Here is a 21,160-nt window from a genome sequence, read left to right as displayed (position 1 = left end):
ATTGCAAATTTCAACTTCAACTCTGGTGGTCACTATCCTCTATGCAAAAACGCCATCATGTACTTATTTAGGGTAAAGCCTTATGAGGCTTACCTTCTGATACCGTGGGCCTGCAGGGCAGTTCTTTAGAAAGACATTTAAAAACTCACCAAAAATCATGTTTGCACCCCTCCTTCCCTCCTCATCCCACTCCCCTGTTAGACTTTGCCCCCTCCCACCCAGTAAAGCATGTTTTCATTTTTCTCACGTGTGCACTGTCATCTAAATTATTCAGCTGCTTTCTTGCCAGATTTTTGTTTTTCTAAGAACAAAACTTGCTACTCTGTGGAATCTTCATATGGATTTGAGTCCAACAAATTTAGGAGATTTCCTGCCAAATACAGCAGCAGGACAACCCCAAGTCCAAGGCCAGACTGGAATACCTAGCTCTCAGATAACCTAGACAGCCTGGGCATCATGACAATAGTCTTGCTCAAAGCAAAAGGAGATTTTTATATATACTCAGCAGTATGCATCTGTCCAGTCTTCTGTAGTAGGAGGTTGGTTGTTTCTTCCTAACTGCTCATCTCTGAAATAATCACACAGAAACCATATTAATTGCAATACTGTTTGGTCAATAGCTTAAGTATATTCCTGGCTAACTCATACATCTTAATTTAACCCATTTCTAGTAATCTGTGTATCGCCACGAGGCTATGGCTTACTGGGTAAAGTTCCAGCATCTGTCTCTGGAGGGCTACATGGCTTCTCTCTGACTCTACCCTCTTTCTCCCAGCATTCAGCCTAGCTTTCCTTGCCTAGTTCTGTTCTGCTCTGCCACAGGTTCAAAGCAGTTCTTTATTAATTAGTGGTAATCACAGCATACAGAGGGAAATCCCACATCAGTCTTTAATATATTAAACACTTAGTTCTGGGTACTGTTCTGGAGCCGAAAACAGAACAGTCAGCAGAGTTTCCCTTAACTGTCTTTTCCCTTGGAGTTAAAACAAGAAGGACAAAGAAATCTAAGGTGATAAACACCGGAAGAGACAAGAAGTAAAGCTAAAATGAGGTGCTCTCATACGGTACACGGTGAATGGTAAACTTTGCTGTGTATGAGGCAGCACTTTCAGGGTAAGAGGGCAGGAAGCTGTGAATGTTTGAATGGAGGCTGTGCTATCAATATCAAGCACTGCTATCTTCTGACTTGGGAGTCTGGCACAGCTGGCTTCTGCTGCCACAATGCTGACAGGATGCTCTTTGTCAAAGTAGTTCTTCCTGGAACTGTTGGTCAAGGCTGGTGAGCTTTCCTTCTTCTCCACGCCCGCTCTCAGCATACTCCACGGTCCTTGTGGGTCCACTCAGCCAGTGTATACTAGGCACCAGGTACTGGGCACTGCCTCTGGTGCTGGGGATCCTGTGCTGAATTAGAATGGATAAATTTGGAAAATGGATGAGATAGAAAAGTATATAGCTTTCTTCATCCCGGGTTTGATACCTAGGAGCAGCTACTGTCTTTATCCCTAGGTTAAACCCTTAATTTGCATGGTTGCCAGGGTCACCCAGGGCTCCTCCTCCTGCCTCACCACAGCCCCCCCCCAGTCTCCAGTGTGGCATCTGGCACCTGCTGACACATTGGTTTGTGATCTTTTTCAGGCCAAATTATCTTCCCATTTTATCTTTCCAACCATCTTGAGAACTCATTAAGGAAAATGCCTTCCATTTCCCAGCTTCTACCTAGAGGGGTCTAAGTGATAAAAATCTCCTTGCCTGCCCTGACATGTGCCCAAAGTAAGTGTGACATTAATTTAGTGAAATTAAAATCTGCTTCTTATGGAAAAAAAAAGAAAAGTATATAGCTTTCTTTAGTGGTCGGAGGGAATACAAAGCAGGAAGAGAGGGCCTGAACTGTCTGCATAAAAGAGAGAGTATGAACATTGAATGCGCAGCCAGAAAGGCCTAGTGAAGAAGGTTACTGGCATTCCTAGGACATTCCTCAGTCCTGCCTCCCTCCCCCTGCTGCACAGGTGCTTGCTTACACAGAGATCCTTAAACCTCTGAGGTGACAAATATTTTCTCTCAGTTATCTTTTCTTCCGAGTCCTAGAAAATATCAGCTTTTCCCTCAGACCTGCTTTACCAATCTTCTGAAATTCATGGCTATCATAGAGCATGGTTACCAGAAATTATAATAGTTTGGCCACTGTTCCTGAAGCAGTCTGTGCTCTGGTCATAAAGTTGATAGCATCCAAAGGTGAGCAGATCCTACTGCATGACCCAAACACTCGGACCCTACATGCATGTAGATGTTGTGCCAGGCACCTGGGAGACAGCCTTCTGTAGTTCCAACACTGTCTACATACTCTTCAGGGAGATCTGAGTACTCGCTCGGTACCCACGCACATTGCATATGCCCTCCAAGACCCTTATCCATTCTGGTTCTCACCCCTACAGTGGTTTGGACAGGTTTTTCTTTAGCGTTTCAATTCATTCCAAATACTGATAGAAAGATAATCATATAATGTAAAGAGGAGGAAAAGAAAAAAGTAGTAGCTGTCTTGTGATCTAAGAATGGAAACAGAAACTGAAGTGCATTGAGATGAAGATTTCTTAACTTATAAGTAGAAGTGGACCATTGATTAAAATGCGCCTAACTGCCAAGATACATAAACACCAAGTGGAATGTTAGCAGTTAATAGGTAAATGTGAATTGGTGACAACCTGCTTCTGTAACCCTAATTTTTCTTCATAGACCATATTAATTGTTTGTACTAAATATTTACTTTGCTATATGGCTGAAAATATGTCTTGAAGAAATGACATGCCAAAATTCACCTCTTTTTATTAGTAAATAATCACTTCCTTTCTAAAAATAGCATGAAATCTCAACAGTAATTGCCTCTGCAAAGTGGTATCATGCAAAATGTGTAGTCAAGCTGTCTGTTACAGTTTTGGATACATCTCTAGCTAATTAGGTCATAAAATTCAAGACCTATTGGCATGTGTGACGCTGTATCAGTTTTACTGTGCACCCACTAAAGTGTTATAGCATCCTCCCTCCACTCAAAGGGTATACTCTAATCTGTTAGCTGACAGTACTGCTCGGGCAGTTGTTGTTGTGGAACTGGCCTTGTGGCTCTTACTCATCGTTTGCTTTCCCTGTTCCTTGATTTCTGCTGTTATAATTGTACTGAATGTGAGGCATGAGTGTTCTGAGTGATCCCCAAGAATTATGTGTTCAATGAATCCTTCATTAGAAATAACTAGAATCTGGAATTGTGAGGAAATCATCGAAGAGAATAAGTTTAAGAAACTTATCTAAATATGTTTCTCATCTATATAGTCAGGTGTGGTGCTCTCTAATTTTTATCACAGTGAAGATAAGTAGTCTCACTTCTGAAATCTCACTTTTAAAAAAATAAATTAAATAGCCACAACATTTGTTGTTGTTGTTTTCAGCTTTCTAAAACAACTTGTGAAGCAACCTTCAAAGAACTGGGCCTTTAGTAAAGGTGGCAACTTTCCTTTGACTAAAATCTCCTCTTTAAAGATGAAAATGTCAAAATCGATTATCTTTAGAATTCTTTTGGGGTCTGGAGAGATGGCTCAGAGGTTAAGAGCACTGGCTGCTCTTCCAGAGGTCCTGAGTTCAATTCTCAGCAACCACATGGTGGCTCACAACCATCTGTAATGAGATCTGGCGCCCTCCTCTGGCCTGCGGGCATACATCGAGGCAGAATGTTGTATACATAATACATAAATAAATCTTTTACAAAAAGAATTCTTTTGGATAAATAACTGAATAATAAGAATTTTTATGTGTTCTTTAAAATTAGTTATAATTGTCAGGAAGATTAAATTGGCCCTGACTTTCAGTCTTCCAACCTAGAAATTCTTGGTTGTCCCAGCCCATAAAAGCCCCTGGCCCCATAGCCTACACATCTATCTTCTCTACCCTTCCTGTGTGGTTTGAATGGGTCCATGTGTCTTTCATTTCTCTTGGACTGTGGCCTGTGCATCCCACAGCCCCAAATCTGTTTCTTCCCCAGTGTACCTTCCTGCTCCTGCTTACCTGCCTGGTGAAAGTCAGAGAGCATGTAAAGTCAGTCATCCTTGATTCTAAAATGAAAATCCCACGTGACCATTAGCCAGTGTACATAGTACCGATATTTCCTACTTACAGAATCCTAAGATATTCAAAGTTGGTTATTAGCGTGCTGAAAGATGGAATATAATTTTTAGTTTTTATTTCATCACATTTCTTAAAATATCATTTTTTCCAAAAGGAAATTACTTCTATTTATAAACTTTAAGATATAATTTCATCAGTGACTTAAGTTTGCACGTGTGAAAATTGATGTGGAGAGAGTCTTTGAGACTCTGCACTAGTATTTCTATCCAAAGTGTCTGCTCATATCTCCTTCAGCTGTGCGTATTTCACCCAGCTATTCAAAATGTTGTGCTGCTGAGTGAAGTGAACATACACCAGCTAGTTTGTAGGAGGCTGGACAACCACATGGCATAATCTGAACTGGATCAAGTTGTTTTCTGTAACTTCAGTTCTTAGGCTTGAGCAGTAACTCAGTTGGTAAGATGGGTGTCAGTCAAGAAGAGCCCTGTGTTCAGACAGTGTCTGACACTTCATACAGAAGCTGGGCATGCAGTACATCTGTAATCCCAGTAATGGGGCATGAGGACAGGCAGAGTCCTGAAGCTGGCTTGTTAGCCAGCCTATCCCTATTGGCAAACTCAATGAGAACTTGATGAGAAACCCTATCTCAAAAAATAAAGTACAAGCAGTTGAGAAAGACAGCCAACATTCACCTCTGACCTCCACATGCAAAAGTATGCAAAACACACATATATACACACATACACAGAAACAGGAGCATATGCACACACATACAACACTCACAGAATTTCTTAATTTATAAAATACAACGACTAGTACTTTTATTAAGTAGTACTCTGCCACGTTAAGAAATTATTATATATCTGAACATGTACCTACTTCCAAACTAATAGAAGAGCCTTGTTTTTTTCTTTTGATATGACAAAAAGTAAATGTATGTATTTATAAAATTAAAAAATAGTGTATGGTAAAGTTTATTCATTATAGCAATAATAAACTAATGCATAACTCATATATACACATATCACAGCACACATTTGTCCAAAGCACACATACTTCCTCACACCCCACTGGCAGCAGGGTCTTCCCCTAGAAGCCCCCAGACTCCAGACCACTTTGACTTACTGAGGAGACAGACATAGGACAGCAAATTCCAGATTAGCAGAGAGTCATGCTTCATTCTCTTGAGACTTCTTTCCTTTCAAAGGCCAGATGTTCTCTCAGAATACATGAGAATGTCTGTGAGCAGATACCAAGGAAGAAGATGAGCTTCCTGGTACAGATATTCTTAAAGTTACCAGTCGCTTTCTTGTTATAAGGCAGCTGAGCATTCTCGTTCCCACTTGCTCAGACTTCTCTCCCTCCATCCCAGCTTAGCTCTTACCCTGCCTTTCACTGCCAGTCAGTCTTATGCCTCCTCCACTGCACCTGATCCACCTTCCTTCCCACTTTTGTTCTTATTTAATTGGCAAAACTCACAAGATGCATTCATCCTCAATGGATATAAAACTGTATTCTACCATGTTCAGGGTTTCCTGGGGAAATAAACCACTCATGACCGAGTATGCCTAAAAAGGGAAGTGAAGAGGATGCATGTCCCCAGGAAGCCAACCAATAAGCGTCTTATTACTGTCTACCCCTCACTTCCATGCTCTGAGAGAAATGGGCAGAAGAAACCTCAAGGCCCACCCCCACAGTTAAACACTCCCTCCAACAAGGCCCCACACCTCCTAATATTGACACTCCCTTTGGGACTCATTTTCTTTCAAATCACTACACAAAACAATGTCTTCCTTGAATTTCAATTATTACAGAAAATGTAACAGAAGTGAAACATCAAGTTTTAGCTGGAACTTGGCAGGCTAACAGGCTTGCCACTGATGCCATGATTGGTAACGTGCTCCACATACTCTGTATCTTCGCCAAGAAGTTGTAAAATTAAATACTTAAATGGTGCTAGTAGATATGTTGCTTCTAGTGTTCTGATCCCAGTTGGTTTGATGGAATTGTTTCTCAGAGTTCAGAGTCTTTTAGAAGACATGGCTCTTATCTGTTTATGCTTCCTCTATACAAAGACTGAAAAGAGTATTGCTGGGAGCTCAAGCAATGGACATTCTGATTTTGACATGACTCAAAAGAGGCTGACTCTGTAGCTTGTTTTCCTTTATACTCAAAGTCAGATGACTCTGGAAGAGGTTTCAGTTTGGCAAGCTGGTAGAATGCTTTTGTTTTCCTTTTCATTTTTTGTGGGTTTATGTTCATGTGTGTATGTGCAGTTGTGTTTGTTAGTTTGTGTGGTGGTGTATGTTTTGCGTGGTGGTGGTGGTAGTGTATGTTTTATTTGATAGTCCAGATTGGCTTTGAACTCATAATCCTGCCACCTCAGCTTTCCAAGTGCTAGAATTAGGAATGTACTCTGAATGTTTATCAAATTAAATGTTAAAAGAAGTTTTCAATGTACAAGTTTAGATAAATTCTTTCTACCTCTTAAATTCAGTGGTCCTTATTATATTTCATGCCACCTAAATTAGAGTTCATTTTTGAAAGAATGCATGGGCACCTCTGCTCCATTTGCTTCCATTCATAAAGTTTCTGTACAAGATTTCAAGGAAATTCACTTGGAGAGGTAATAGCACTAAAGTCAGTTAATTTTAAATCTCCAAAATTAATTTCCAAGCACCTTTAGATTTATCCGGAGTAAACGGGAATTCTGTCCCACTTGTCATTCACATCTCTGAGCCCATGGCATGTGCTGAATTTCTGCTTCTGTGCACCACCAGCTGCCAGTGCTGTTGTACTTTTTACTGTGCAGTAGAATGGAAACTTGTCTTTAGTCTGTGCCTCTCTTGCTTGGAGGTGGAATTGGTGATCATGTGAGCATAGAAAACCGTGACTGTACTCCACGGCCAGGCTCCCATGAAGCTTTTCTGTCACAGGAGCAACCTCTGCTGAGTCCTGCTTATCACAATTTTATCTCTGCCAGGGACTAGCTCAGCCTCTGCTGAGTCATGCTAATCACAACTTTATCTCTGGCTTGTCACCTTGATGCCTTGTTGCTGGCCCCACTTAGCTAACTGTTCCACCTACAAACACATAACTAGAATTTGCTGGGGCTTCTGATACGGGCTGTAGGGATCTTACTCTCAATACTGTTTTCTAGCACAGGAAATTCCTGGCTCATTAAGTCTTGGGCTTACAGAATAAAAGCAATTACCTTTTTCTAACCTCCAAATCCCTGTGTGGTCTCTGGCAACATAGTTTCTTATTTGTGATATAAGTATTTTTATACTCAGCAAGTGTATGACAACAAAATTAAAAATAACTTTGGTGGTGGTGCATACCTATCATCCTGGCACTCAAGAGGTAGAGTCATAAGGATCTCTGTGAGTTGAGGTCAGCCTGCTCTGCAGAGTGAATTCCAACACAGTGAGGGCTACAGTTAGACCCTATATCAATAAGAAGAAGAAGAACAAAAACAGCAGCAACAACAATTAAAATGTGTCTGTAAAGGTCTGTCATCCCAACCCAGAGTTAAGATTTCCTTTGTTCAAACCACCACTATGTTCCAGGTTTGCTGTGCATTGTCTTATGGAAAAAAGCATCTTGTGTTGTGGTTAGTATTCAGAGAGTTGTCCTTCCATCCACGATCTTTCTGTTAATTAACATTTTTCCTTTATTTTACATACCAACCACAGTTTCTGTCCCCTTCTCTCCTCCTGTTCCCTCCCACTGCCATTTCCCAACTACAACCCTCCCCATCTGCCCACTCCTCCTCTGTCTCCATCAGAAAGTGGCAGACTCCCATGGTCCTGCACATTGAGTTGAGAGAGGGCCTATCTACATTCCCTCTATAAAGACTGGGCAAGGTAATCCAGCATGGGGAACAGGTTCCCAAAAGTCAGTTAAACACCAGATACAGGTACTGATCTCGCTACTAGGAGCCTTACAAACAGACCAAGCCACACAGCTGCCACACACACATGCAGAGGGCTTAGGTGGGTCCCATGCAAGCTCCCTAACTGTTGGTCCACAGAGTCCATGTGTTCCCAGGAACTCAGGTCAGCTGTCTCTGTGGGTTCCTCCATCATGACCTTGACCGCCCTGACTTGAACTCATCCATTTCTTCAGGAGGACTCGTAGAGCTCGGCCCACTGCTTGGCCACCCATGATCCTATCACATCATCTCAGTTACTTGCAATGCAGTATTACCTGCAATGCAAACACTACTGTGTTTTACCTGCTGTGAAAATTATCTCAAACAGCAAGATATGAAGCTAGTTAATCTCTGCATTACTCTGACTAGCCTTTTCAATGTGGTAACAACCTGCACATTCCTAATGCTTCATTAATTTTTCTTAAATTCATAACTTATTTTTTGCCATCTCTTTTTGCTTTATACAGTTGTATACTTAAAACCCACAGACAGAGTGGCAGTATGATCACTGTGATATATTTTCAGGTTGTCTTCAATTAACTAATTTCTTATATTGTGTTAATTCACTTTTTAGAGGATACAAGGCATGTATCTTTATAATATCAATTACTAGAGTTTTCTACAATCCTAACTTCACTATTTAGATCTGGAAGACTTTTCTCTTACTAGTCTCTGACTCTTTTTTCCTATGGTTGCTTTTGATGCTGCTCTTTGACCATTCTAGATATTGCAGCCCTGTATCTACCCTTCCAAAGGAGAGTGTCTAAATGCCCTGGTGTCTCACAAGTGCTAACTCACCTGATACCTACAGAGTGGGAAAAATAAAAGACCAGAACAACTCAGTCTACTTTGCTTTTTTTCTATCGAGCTTTGGCATAATTCTTGGCTAGCTCTGATAAATTAATTGGATCAAAATAGGCTTAGTTTATTTGTGATACTACTAGTAAACTAGACCTTCTCATATGCTCTATATTTACTGACATATACCAGTCACATAAAATACCTGGTTTCATTGGTTTCAGTACATTCACACAGTCCACTCTGGCATTTTACCTACACCCAAGTTTGCTCTTCTCCCTCTTCCTTGTACTTCTTCCCACTGCCTTTCCCAAATGCTTCTGCTGCTTTCATGTGATGTCCTTTTTTAAAGGCTTATTTCTTTTTATTTATGCATATGAGTGTTTACCTGTATGCATGTATGTGCACCATGTGCCTGGCTGGTTCCCTAGAAGGCCAGAATAGATGTTGGAGCCTGTGGAACTGGAATTATGGTTAGTTGTGAACCTCCATGTGTATGCCATAATCCAATCCTGATTTGTACAAAAGCACCTGGTACTTTTAACCAGTGAGCCATCTCTCCAGCCCTTTGTTTTGCACACTCTTAAGCAAATCCTTTCTCCCCGAAGCATGAAGCACTTTCAAAATGTGCATTTGAAAAATTAAAGTCATCATCTTGCTAGCCAATGGAATTACTGATGTTAAATTAATGACAGTCACCCACACAAGTGTAATAGTATAGTAGTATATTATTTGTATTTTGATAAATAAATTTTGCCTGAAGACCAGAGGCAAAGCTAAAGCCACTAGAGGTCAGGCAACGATGGCACATACTTTTAATCCGAGTTTTTGGGAGACAGTAAGATGGATCTGTGAGTTCAAGGCTACCCTGGGCTACACAAGATCAACGCAGAAACAAATTCAGGTGGTGGTGGCTCACACCTTTAATCTAAGTCTTAGGGAGTCACAAGCCTTTAATCCCTGCAGTAGAGTGAATATAAAATGGGAGGAGAGAGAGGCTTAATCAGCTTTGTTTATGGTCGCCCCAGCTTTGAAAGAGGTAATACTTCTCTAGTGGCTTGGGAGCCTTGCTTTCCTGGTTTTTGGGTTGAACACCATTTTCTGTTTCTGGGTTTTTATTATTTGTGCTTTACACAGGCAGTTGTTTTGTTTTCATTGAATTGACTATCCTCAGAGCAGTGTAGATAGCTCATGAAGGTTAATTAACACATTGCTTGACATATACATACAAATTAATCTGTATCACAGTCCCCGGCAAGTTCCATATCTCCCAGCTGGAACTGGGAGTTTAAGGCAGCAAATACATGTAAAAGTCCAGCTGGGAGGAAGATGGTGTGTGTCAGAATACATGGGCAAGACCTCCCCAAAAGATGAGCTACGTCCTACAGGGTTATTCATTACCAAATCTTTTATTTTTTTCTGATTCTCAACCAGTGGATCCTGATAGTTATATTTCCCTTCTGAGAATGAGAGATTTAAAGAAAACTCAGGAATACAAATCCTTATACTTGGTACATTTGCGTTTCCACCTAAAACACCTTTTTCAGAGCACTATCCTTAGTTCCAAAAATGCTAATAATAGAAAGCTTGTAACTTCCGTCTTGGGTCAGTTCTCCTGATCTGGTCTTCTGGTGGTCTAACTCTCTTCTCCCTCAATAATGCCTGAGAGTCAGAGACCTCATACTTTTTGTGCTTCTCTGTAATCCCATGGAGAAGCATGACCTGAGTCTTACATTGGAATCTAAGCTCTCATGAAGAGGTCCCATATTTGGTAAAGGTCATTGGTCCAAGCAGCACTGGTTGTCTTGGGTATTCCCACAGTTGCTTCCTCTGATCTCTGTTATGCCAACCAAATACACTACTTCTTATTTCCTCTGATCACACTATTACCATAGTGCATTAAATGCACTTGTAAAGAGATACCAGGATTTCCTTAGCTGTATGAGTTCAGTTCCATTTTGTCATTTCCCAAACCCCATATGCACAAACCAGGCAAATGAGGTTCAACCGAGTAATTGACAACACCCAAGTTAATTTTAAAACTCAGTGAGTTAATATAGCCTCACTTTTAAATTTATTGTTTTTAGCTACTTTGTTTTAACTCATTTAATACAATAAAGTTTAGTTCAAATTCATTTGAACTCATCAGCTTTTTTTTTCTATTCACTAAATGTTCTATTCAATTATTGTTTTTAAACAACTAATGAATCTTAAAGTGAGGTATTTTTTCTCTGCAAACCTTAATGTATAATTGTCCTGTCTCTCCTTTATCTTTCTTTGTGATCCACCTTAGCAGGCACTGGTTACTTTGTGAGTTGAGGGGAAGGGGGCATGCGTGTATGTGTGAAAAGAATAGCTATCAGCTCAGCTATTCCTTAGTGAAATTCTTTACATTGTAAGCTGTATTTCAGAGGCTGTCATCCAATTCAAGCAAACTAGAAGTCTTTTCAGCACTGATGCAGCAGAGGTTCATTTATTTAATAGTAAGTTGACATTTCTTCTCCTAGCACCACAAAAATAAATGAATAAATAAATGTCTCTTTGTACTGTGAGTGCCAGAGAGCCAGCAGTAAGACAAGCATCCTGCCGTTAGCCCAGAGTTATTCGAGCAGAAACTGATAAACTTCAAATAAGTCAGCTACTCAGTCTGCAGATATGACATTTGATTTGCTGATTCAGAATTTCAATATCATATCTACTACCTTGGTTGGGTTTCATTACTGTGAAGAGACACTATGACCAAAGCAACTCTTATAAATAAAAATCATATGATTGGGGTGTCTTACATTTTCAGAGGTTTAGACCATTTTATCATCATGGTGCAACATGGTGGTGTCCAGGTAGACACAGTGCTGGAGGAGGAGCTGAGAGTCCTGTATGTTGACTAACAGGCAATAGTAAGTAGTCTGAGACACTGGGCATAGCATGAACGTATATAAGACCTCAAAGCCCACTTGCACACTGTTAGGCTTCCTCCAACAAGGCCATACCCACCCTAACAAAGCCATAGCTCCTAATAGTGCTACTCCCTTTGGGGGCCATTTTCTTTTAAACCACCACATCAACAATCTTATTTTCTGTAGTTCTGAGTCTGATTTAGTGTCAAAATGCCCCCTAATCCTGAGAGTGTTATATGGCAAGTCCCATGTTGCAATATAAGACAGGAGAGATGATAGTGTCCTAAAGTCAAGCCTTCTTGTTACATTGGGATTACTTTATGGTCAATATCATAAAAGTCACCATTCAACAGACGTGTATTGTGCACTATATTAGTCAGGGTTCTCCCATGTTCTAGACTTGCTGTTTCCCCCAAGAATGATCTTAAATTGAGAAGATGGAGACATAAAAGAATTGTTGATGTCTACTCCAATAAAGAATCAAAAATGTAAAATTAACTATTAGAGAAATGCTCCCAAAGCAGCCTCTTTTCTTTGTGGGGAGAGGTCTCCATTAGGGGATATCTAACTTGAGTCTTATAGGTAACAGAAGGTACAATACACTTCCTTTATTCGTTGACTACCTTGTATGTGCCAGATACTATAATAGACACTATAGACACAGCAGTAAAAAGCATACAGTGGACACATAGATAAGTATTTACTAGATAGCAGTACATGCTAAGGCCAAAATAAAATAGGTAAGAGGGGAGAACAGGGTAGCAAGGGTGATCAGCGACATCGTTTTCTAGTGAGAATATGTGAGGAGACTCCTAAACAGTAATGAGACTAAGAAGCAGAATAATCATTTCAGGCAGGTGGAAGAACATGAACAAGGGCACACAGGGTACAAACAATCTTTAGGGGAAAACAGCAGGTTTTCTTCTTGACTGATGAGGTAAGACTGTGATGAATGGTACCTGAATGAGTAGATGAATGAATGAAGTAGTGTAAAGTTCTGTGAACAGTCGTCATTGCCAGCTGAGAGAAGACGGGCTGGCTTTGGAGCTCTTTGAAGACCAAAGTCATGTCATTAGGTTTTCTTTGGTTATTTCAGATTTGGATTGGTTTGAGTTTGCTTTTAAAAGGTTATCTATAGCAACAGTATGAAAGATGAACCTGAAAGAAAAGCAGAAGAAACCTACTAAAAGCCAGTTCTTATTGTAGTGCCTTTGAGAAATCACAGAGACAGAAAGTTGCGCTGTTTCCAGAGGCCTGCTAGCCACTTTCTGATGCCTTTCTGATAGCAGAAAGTTGAAGAACAGCTCTCAAGTTTACACTTGGGTGTCTGACTTATGATCATGTGGCCTCTGGAGGAGAAGCATGAAATAATGAATTTGAACCAGCAGAAACACAGATGTGAAAGTCAGGAAACAAGTCAAGGAAGAGTTGGCTAATACCTCCATATACACTTCTAAAAGAAGAGCAGAAAGAGATACTTATTCTTGCCAGGCCCTGCAGAGAACATTAGTAGAATGTGGATTCTTACAATGCTATTGGGTTTGATACTGGGAAGGCTATCAGTGACCTCAAGAAGGCCAATTTCGGTAGGCATGGGTAGAGACGTGGTACAGACAGAGCTGAATTGAAGGGCATGAGGCTGAGGTCTTCTAAGCAAAGTTGTTGTTGTTGTTGTTGTTCTTCTTCCTCCTCCTCCTCCTCCTCTTCTTTTTCTTCCTTTTCTTCTTCCTCTTCCTCTTTTTCTTCCTCTTCTTCCTCTTCTTCTTTCTCACTCTCCTCCACTTCATCTTCCACCTTATTCTTCCGAAGTTTTGGACCTATTAGATTTCTCTTCTCCTTTCTTTCTTTCTTTCTTTTCTCCACTTGGGGCCTAGAGCTGAATGCCTAAGCCAGGAGCATGGTAGAAAGATAAATAGAGATCTTTGTAGCTCTGGTAGGAAAGAGGCCAGGTACAGAAGTACCTGATGCTGATGAGCCAGATAGGACAAGGAGTGATCTCAGTGGCCAGCTGCACGTCATGTAAGCCCAGAAACTTGTCTCTAGAGGGAAAAAATATGACAGACTTTTTTTTTATTATCTATTTGAGTGAGGAAGCTTGGAATGGAAAGCTGAGTAGGAGTGCACGTTTGCAAGAGTGCTGGGAGAAATATTGATTTCCTCCAGAAATTCTGCCAGTGCAGGAGTGGGGTGTGGCGGCACAGTGCGAGCTAAGTCTACAATCTGAGGCAGGAAACTGACCCTAGTTAGAAAGTGAAGCTTGTGTGACTAAATGTTTTCAGGATATGCAGAGGAGGGACTTTGACATAAAAGATAGTAGAGATGGAGTAGCTAATGAATGAACAGATACTGTCAGCAAGACCTGACATATAGGAGGTGGCTAATTAGTATTTGTGAAGCCAAGATGGTGGTTTGGAAGGCGTGAGAAGAAAGGGATGTCTGATTTTCTGATAGCTCAAGGTCAATGGTTGGGTCCCGTTCAAGGATAGGATCCAGGTAGAGACCAAGGACCTGACTGCATAGAGGAGCAAAACTTCAGATTTGTCTAAGTTAGGAGTTAAAAGCGACGGTCAGGACAAAAGACTGTGTTTTCAGCCCTGAGAACTCAGTGAGCTACCGTCTCCAAGCCTTGGATGCCAAACACTTTGATCCAGTTACTTACTTGCATTGCTGTCCCCGCCCACTGGGGGCGGGGCTCGAGGGCGAGCTTGGTGGCTGTTCAGAAGCCTCGAGAGCCATCAGTTCCTACCAGACTTTTTCTGAGGGTGCTGTCCACCCTATGGCCGCCCACAAGTCTTTAAACGTTTACCCTCTTCCAGGCAATAGTGGTGGCGGCCTGGAAGGGCCAGTTCCCATGCGAGTTAACACCCCAACCTGGTTGAGCAGCCAAGCAGCCACAGGCAAGTTAATGGTGCGGCCACCAGTCATATGTCCAGGCCGTGAGGTGTGGGGAGTGCCTCTGGGTCCCTCACCTTATGAATTCCGAGGTGAGAGAGCACCCTGTGGAGCTGGTGAAGCAAGGGCCTGGTCCCAGAATTCCTCAGAGGATGCCTGCCCAGGACCCTACATCGCCCTGAGGTACATGCCCAATTTGGCACTGCCAGAGGACGTTTCAGCTATACAGAAGGAGATGGAACAACTGGCCAAGGAGCTGAGACAGAAGAGGATGACCCTGGGGTACTCACAGGCCGATGTGGGCTTTGCTGTAGGAGCTATGTTTGGGAAGGTTCTCAGTCAGACGACCATATGCCGCTTCGAGGCCCAGCAGCTCAGCCTTGCCAACATGTGGAAGCTGCGACCCCTGCTGAAAATGTGGCTAGAGGAAGTAGATGAGAAGAACCTTCTGGGCATATGCAGAATGGAGATGATCCTGCAGCAGGCCCGGAAGCGGAGACGTGCTAGCAGAGAGAGGCGCATTGGGAGCAATCTGGAGAAACTGTTCTTGCAGTGTCCAGAGCCCACACCTCAACAAATCAACTATATTGCTGGGCGCCTCCGGCTCCAGAAGGATCTGGTCCAAGTTTGGTTTTCTAAACGGAGCCAGATGGGCAGTTGGCCAACTAGTGATACATCCCAGAGGGAGAATGTGGGGGCAACTGGGCCTCCCTTCCCAGGGCCACCAGTGTGCTTTCCCTTGGCACCGGGGCTCCACTTTGATTTCCCCCACTATGGGGGGTCATGTCTTACACCCCTGTGCTCTTCTGCCCCATTTCCTATGCGAGGAGCCCTTCTGTCTGCCCGAGCCACCACTCTGAGCCTCCCCAGGCTGTCAAGCTGAGGGGCCTTCCCTGCAGGAGGAAGATCAGAGAATAGAGAGGAGGGGCCTTTGTTGGAGGGGGGGAGTTAGCCTTTAGTTCTCTGCCTAAAGAATTTAAACAAGCTAAGGGAGAGGGTGGGAGTTCCTTGGGAAGGGTTGGGAAGAAAGTTAAAGCTTATCACTAGCTTCATTTTGTTTTTACCTTTGTTTGTTCCTGGCGTTGGCATTACAGTATATTTGTGGCTTCAACGGTTGTTTCTCTTTTTTTATTATTAATTAAAGACATGTCCATTGTTCCTTAGTGTTTCAGGAATTATAAAGTGTTTATTTCTTTGTTAACACAGTATAAAATTCAAAATGCAAGTCACAGAAAACTACTCCAGCAGCTTTTATTAAAAACAAACTGACCTTTGCACAGACAGAAAATCCAAGGCAACAGTTACTGCTCGGAAGAGGCCGAGAAATGGAACTGGAAACCAGCACGGAAGCCCTTTCAGACACAGGAGCTGCCTTGCAAGCCCCATTTCCCCATCCACCTTTTACTTGCAGCCAATGTGCTGGGGTCGCCCCCTCCTTCTGGTATGCACTGCCCTGGGCCTTCTTTCTTACCCTGACTTTGAAGTCATTCTAACCTAAACCTGTTTGTTACTGAGGATGGCAAGCTGGACCACCACAGTCCGCAGCCCCAACTCTGTTTCTTCCATATCTTTTGGGTTGTTCTTTGGGAATACCTGGTGCTTTGTTTTGAGCTGACATGCTTTTAGGATCGTGCTTATAAAAGTCCTGGTGCTTTGATTATTGGTGGCCAGAGTTCTGTTCTGCCTGCTATCCACACTTGACTCCACAGGACTGTTTCCAATAGGCACTTAAGTCCCTTTTCCTCGAAACTGATTTTTTTTTTCAACTTTTCCACTTTCTTTCTGATCAATTACTAATCTTCCTGTTTGGGGCTGGGGAAAGTTGCTTGAGGATAGAGCATGCAAAGTCCCTGGGTTTGATTCCAGTATCAAAAAAAATTTTTTTTTTAAATCTCTTTGCCTTTTGATTTTTCCGCTATAAACTTGCATGCAGGGTATATTAAAATTCCATCACTGTGATATAACTGAGACAAAGACTTTCTGCTTACTGGGCAGCTTCTGTGGCATGCATTTCCTTCATCGTTTTTGAATGATTTATCTAGGGTATTTTCAAAGATCATACCTTAGTACTTTTATTTTGCACTTTGTTTTCTGAGTTAACTTTGGTTTTTATTTTTATTCATAGCCTCTTCCTGGTTTACTCTGGTTCTTTTCATGATTCTTGTTTCTATTGTGTTTTTGAAATGACTACATTTTTAATGTGTTCTCTGGTGCAGTTTGTTCTGTTTTCTGGCGCCTATTGGAGAGGTGCCTCTGTGGAGTCAGAAGCAGAAGCCAGAGCAAGCTGCATTCTGCGCTTGTTCCTCAATTCCATGACTGATTTGATCAGCACATAAGCCAAACAAACCTAATGCCTCTCTCTAGTTCATATTTTCTTCTTCATCATAGGAACTGATACTTTGCTATTAACTAGCATGCCTCCAAAATTTGCCATTGCAACCATTTTTAAGTGTAAATTTAGTTTGTTCAACTAAATTATATCAAATGTGCAACTATACTCCATTCTATTGGAATTCTGTGTCACAGCTCTAAAATGTGACCTCCTAACCCTAGCCATCTGCTTTGTGTCTGTGAATTTGTGTATTCTAGATATTTGTATTAATAGATACACATAATTGTTCCCTGTGTCTGGCTTATTTCACTTGGCACATCCTCAAGGCTTGTATATGCTGCAGTGTTTGTCAGAGTCCATCCTTTTTGACGGCTCGACAGTATTCCCCTGCATAAATAGGCAATGGTTTTGGTATTGGCTCAACTCTTCGGTTATTCCCACCTGCTGTCTACCAAACGTAATATTGCTGTGGAAAGCTGTAGTAAAGAACCTATTGAATCCCTGTTTTCAGTTCTCTTGAAATGGAATTGCTAGGAACTCCTAGGAATGGAATTGCTGAGTTGAGTGGTTCTCTCAACTTCTTATTTATTTTCTTTTAATAACATATTAATTCTTTGAGAATTTCATTCAATGTACTGTTCATATTCCCAGACCCAACTCCTCCCAGATCCCTCTCCATCTCTCCGCTCACCCAACTTTTTTCTCCTCTCAATCTATTTTTCTTGCTCCCATCTAGTCCAGTTGATGTTGCCCAAATTGTCCTCAATGTGAGGCCTGCCGTGGAGTGTGGTCCACCTACCCGAGGTCATGTCATTAAAGAAAACTGATGACTCGCCTTCTCCCAGAGCTACTGAATGCCAATGTCCCATCGCCTTCTCCCAGAGCTACTGAATGCCAATGTCCCATCAACTAGGGCTCGGAATCCTGCCCACCTTGAGCTTGCATGGGGCTCACACATGCTGCCCGTGTAGATGCACGTGCAGATGCCCTGCTGTGTCCGGAGGACACTGTTTCCTTGGGGACTGGTTTAATACAGACGTCCTGTTTAGAGATGAGCACTCTGAAGTCTTACTCTACATGCTGGCCGGCCGAGGCTTCCTACTGATTGCCAGCTATTGCAGGGTTATCAACTTTTTGAGACACTGCCGAAGGTCTTCCTCGGCACATGTGCCGCTTTTAATCCCCTCGAGGAACATAGAAGGTTAGGTTTTCCCTCATTTCTACCAACATTTGTTATCCCCTATCATTTTTTCCATTATACCCATCTTAGTAGATGCGAAGTAATAGTTTATTATGGCTTATGTTTGCATTTCTCCAATGGATGATATTTCACAAATAATATTGAGCTTCTTTTCATATGCTAATTGTCCATTTATTTTTTTCTTCTTGAAGAAATGATTCAATTATTTTACCCATTTTTAAAGTAGTATCTTTATATATTCTAGATGTTAAGACCTTTATCAGATATATCAATTGAAATATTTTCTTTCTATGGATTGTCCTTTTAGTTTTCATATTGTCCTTGTGATGTACAAAAGTCTTTAATTTGATGTGGTGCCCTAGTTATATATACAAGATGTTGTAAAACTACAGTACTCTATACAGTATGATGGGGAAAAATAAAAAAAATAAATAAAAATTTGACTTCTCGGTTCATTGGAATGCAAATTGGTCCCACCGTCATGAAAGGTTGTTAGATAATTCACATGAAAACCTTTTAATTTTTCTATGACACATCATTTTATTCTATCACCTTATATTTCTGATCTTTTTCCATTTCTCAATCTATTTATTTATTTTTTAAAAATTATCTTTTCTCATTTACATGCCAAATCCATTTCCCACTCCCTCCCCTCCTGCTGCTCCCTTCATCTTCTGCCTCCACCACTGCATCCCACCCTATCCACTCCTCAGAGCTGGTAAGGCTTCCCATGGGGAGTCAGCAAAACCTAGCACATTGCTTTGAGGCAGGACCAAGGCCCTCCCCACTATTTCTAGACTGAGCAAGGTATCCCTTTAGGGAGAATGCGTTCCAAAAAACCAGAACAAGAAGTAGGGATACATCCTGGTCTCACTGCCAGTGACCCTACAGTCTGCCCCAGCCATGCAACTGTCACTCACATTCAGAGGGACTAGTTTGAGCCTATGCTGGTTCCCTTGCTGTCAGGCCAGAGTTGGAAAGCTTCCATTAGCTCAGGTAAGCTGTTTTAGTGGGTATCTTTATCGTGGTCTTGACTTCTTTGCTCATATTCTCACTCCTCCCACTCTTCGACTGCCCTTTGGGAGCTCAACCCAATGCTTTGCTGTGATTCTCTGCATCTACTTCCATCAGTTACTGATGACATTTAAGATAGCCATCAATCTGACTGCAGGGCAAGGCCAGTTCAGGCACCTTCTCTACTATTACTTAGGGTCTTAGCTGAGGTCATTCTTGTGGATTCCTGGGAATTTCTCTAGTGCTAGGTTTCTTGCTAGCTCCATAATAACTCCCTTAATCAAGATATCTCTTTGCTGTTCTCCTACTCTGTCCTTCCCCCATCTTGACCATCCCATTCCTTCTAGTTCTCCTCTTCTCTCCCTTTCTCCTCTCCTCCTTCTCTTCTCCCACCCCCATGCTCCCAGTTTTCTCAGGAGATCTTGTCTATTTCCCCTTCCCAGGGGGATCTATTTCTGTTACTCTTTGGGTTTTCTTTCTTACTTAGTGTCTCTGGGATGACCCATCACTTTAACATGTAAGAATATTTATGAGAAGTTACTTGTGTGCATATGTGAAAAATTCAGAGATAAGAATAATCATTACAACATTCTTTTTGTTCCTTAAAACAAACAAACACGTATTTGTTATTTTTACTCAGAAACCATTATACAGCCCAGCTTAGTTTGGAACTAGGATTATACTCTTGTCCCATCACACTCAGCCCTAAGAAATGGTTTTTTTCCTCTTTTTAATTGAAAATAAATTTTTATGCAATATATTTTGATCATGTCTTCACACCCACAACTCCTCCTAGAGCCTCTTCACCGACCCAAGTCGTCCCCCCCCTCTTCCTCTCTCTCATTAAAAATCAGGCAGGCAACAACAAAATGATAGACTCAGTCACAGTCAAAACAAGCAGAAAAAATAGAAAGAAAATGCACAGAAAATACATGCAGACACAGAGACACACACATTTGCTCATGTGAAAGTCCCACAAAACACAAAACCGGAAACCATAATATATGAGCAAAAGTAAGGTTAGAAAACATCCCCCAGACAATGCATTGTGAGACAAAAATCCTCCAAAAATAGCATTGAGCTCATTTTGTGTTGCTTCTCTGCTGCTGGGCCTGGGGTCTTCCTTTACATGTGATTTGTATAACCAGTGAGAAAAGTGAAAACTAAGCTTTCTTTTTCCTCTGCCATCAGTTGTTCATTGAAGCTAGCTTATGGTTCAGGGAGGAGCTCATGTCCACTTCACTATCAGCACTTGGACCTGTGCTGTCCCTGTGCGTGCTGCCACAGTCTGAGTTTTCATGTGTGTCAATCTTACTGTTTCTGAAAGACCCTGTTTCCTTGGTGTTCTCCATCCCCACTGACTCTTACAATCTGTCCACCTTCCCTTCTGCAGTGTTTCCTAAGCACCAATGAGAGAGGGCGGATAGAGAAATCCCATTTAGGACTGAATGTTCCAAGGTTTCTTACTCTCCACACATTGTCCAGTTATCGACTACAACTTCTCTGATGATGACTGAGAAAGACACTGATCTATGAGTATAATAAAAAAAAAACTCTGAAGTTCTCTTAGCTGAACAGTAGTACTTCGTATTGCCCTAGGTCCATGGCCTACATAGTCTCAGGCTCTTGATCGTTGGAAGATCATCTGGCATGGGTTTCATCTCATTGAATGGCCTTGAGTGGAAACAAGGAGTGGTTGGTTGCCCCCACAACTTTTTTTGCCACTGTTGTACCAGACTTCATGCAAGCATGTCACCATTGTAGATAGAAGGTATTGTAGCTGTGTTACTGTTTACCTTTCTCCTCCAATGTATACAGACTTCATGCAAGCATGTTGCCATTGTAAATAGAAGGCTTTGCAGCTGTGTTAGTGTTTGCCTTTCTCCTCCGATGTATACAGAGTAACTTCTGGTATTATGAACACTAGTCAATAAGAGTGAAGGCTCTAGTTAGGCATTAACTCAACTTTTCTGTATTCTATT

The 21,160-nt window shown here is 41.7% G+C and overlaps 2 protein-coding genes across 6 annotated transcripts in view; both read left to right on the top strand.

Moving 5' to 3' along the window:
- Fam172a (family with sequence similarity 172 member A) overlaps nt 1-21,160 on the top strand; it is a 456,488-nt gene that overhangs the window by 321,843 nt on the left and 113,485 nt on the right. The window lies entirely within an intron of this gene.
- Pou5f2 (POU domain class 5, transcription factor 2) lies at nt 14,516-15,514 on the top strand. Its single transcript, XM_041663258.1, has one exon. It carries the CDS (start codon nt 14,516-14,518, stop codon nt 15,512-15,514), a length of 999 nt encoding a protein of 332 aa, XP_041519192.1.

Source organism: Microtus oregoni, unplaced genomic scaffold (assembly GCF_018167655.1).
Source record: "Microtus oregoni isolate MIOR12 unplaced genomic scaffold, Mior012 000014F_ref0000157, whole genome shotgun sequence".
NCBI lineage: Eukaryota > Metazoa > Chordata > Mammalia > Rodentia > Cricetidae > Microtus > Microtus oregoni.
The sequence above is the reverse complement of the archived record's forward strand: the minus strand, read 5'-3'. Positions and strand labels throughout refer to the sequence as shown.

Coding starts and splice junctions, on each gene's coding strand:
- Pou5f2 (XM_041663258.1), top strand. CDS start 14,516: ATGGCCGCCCACAAGTCTTTAAACGTTTACCCTCTTCCAGGCAATAGT.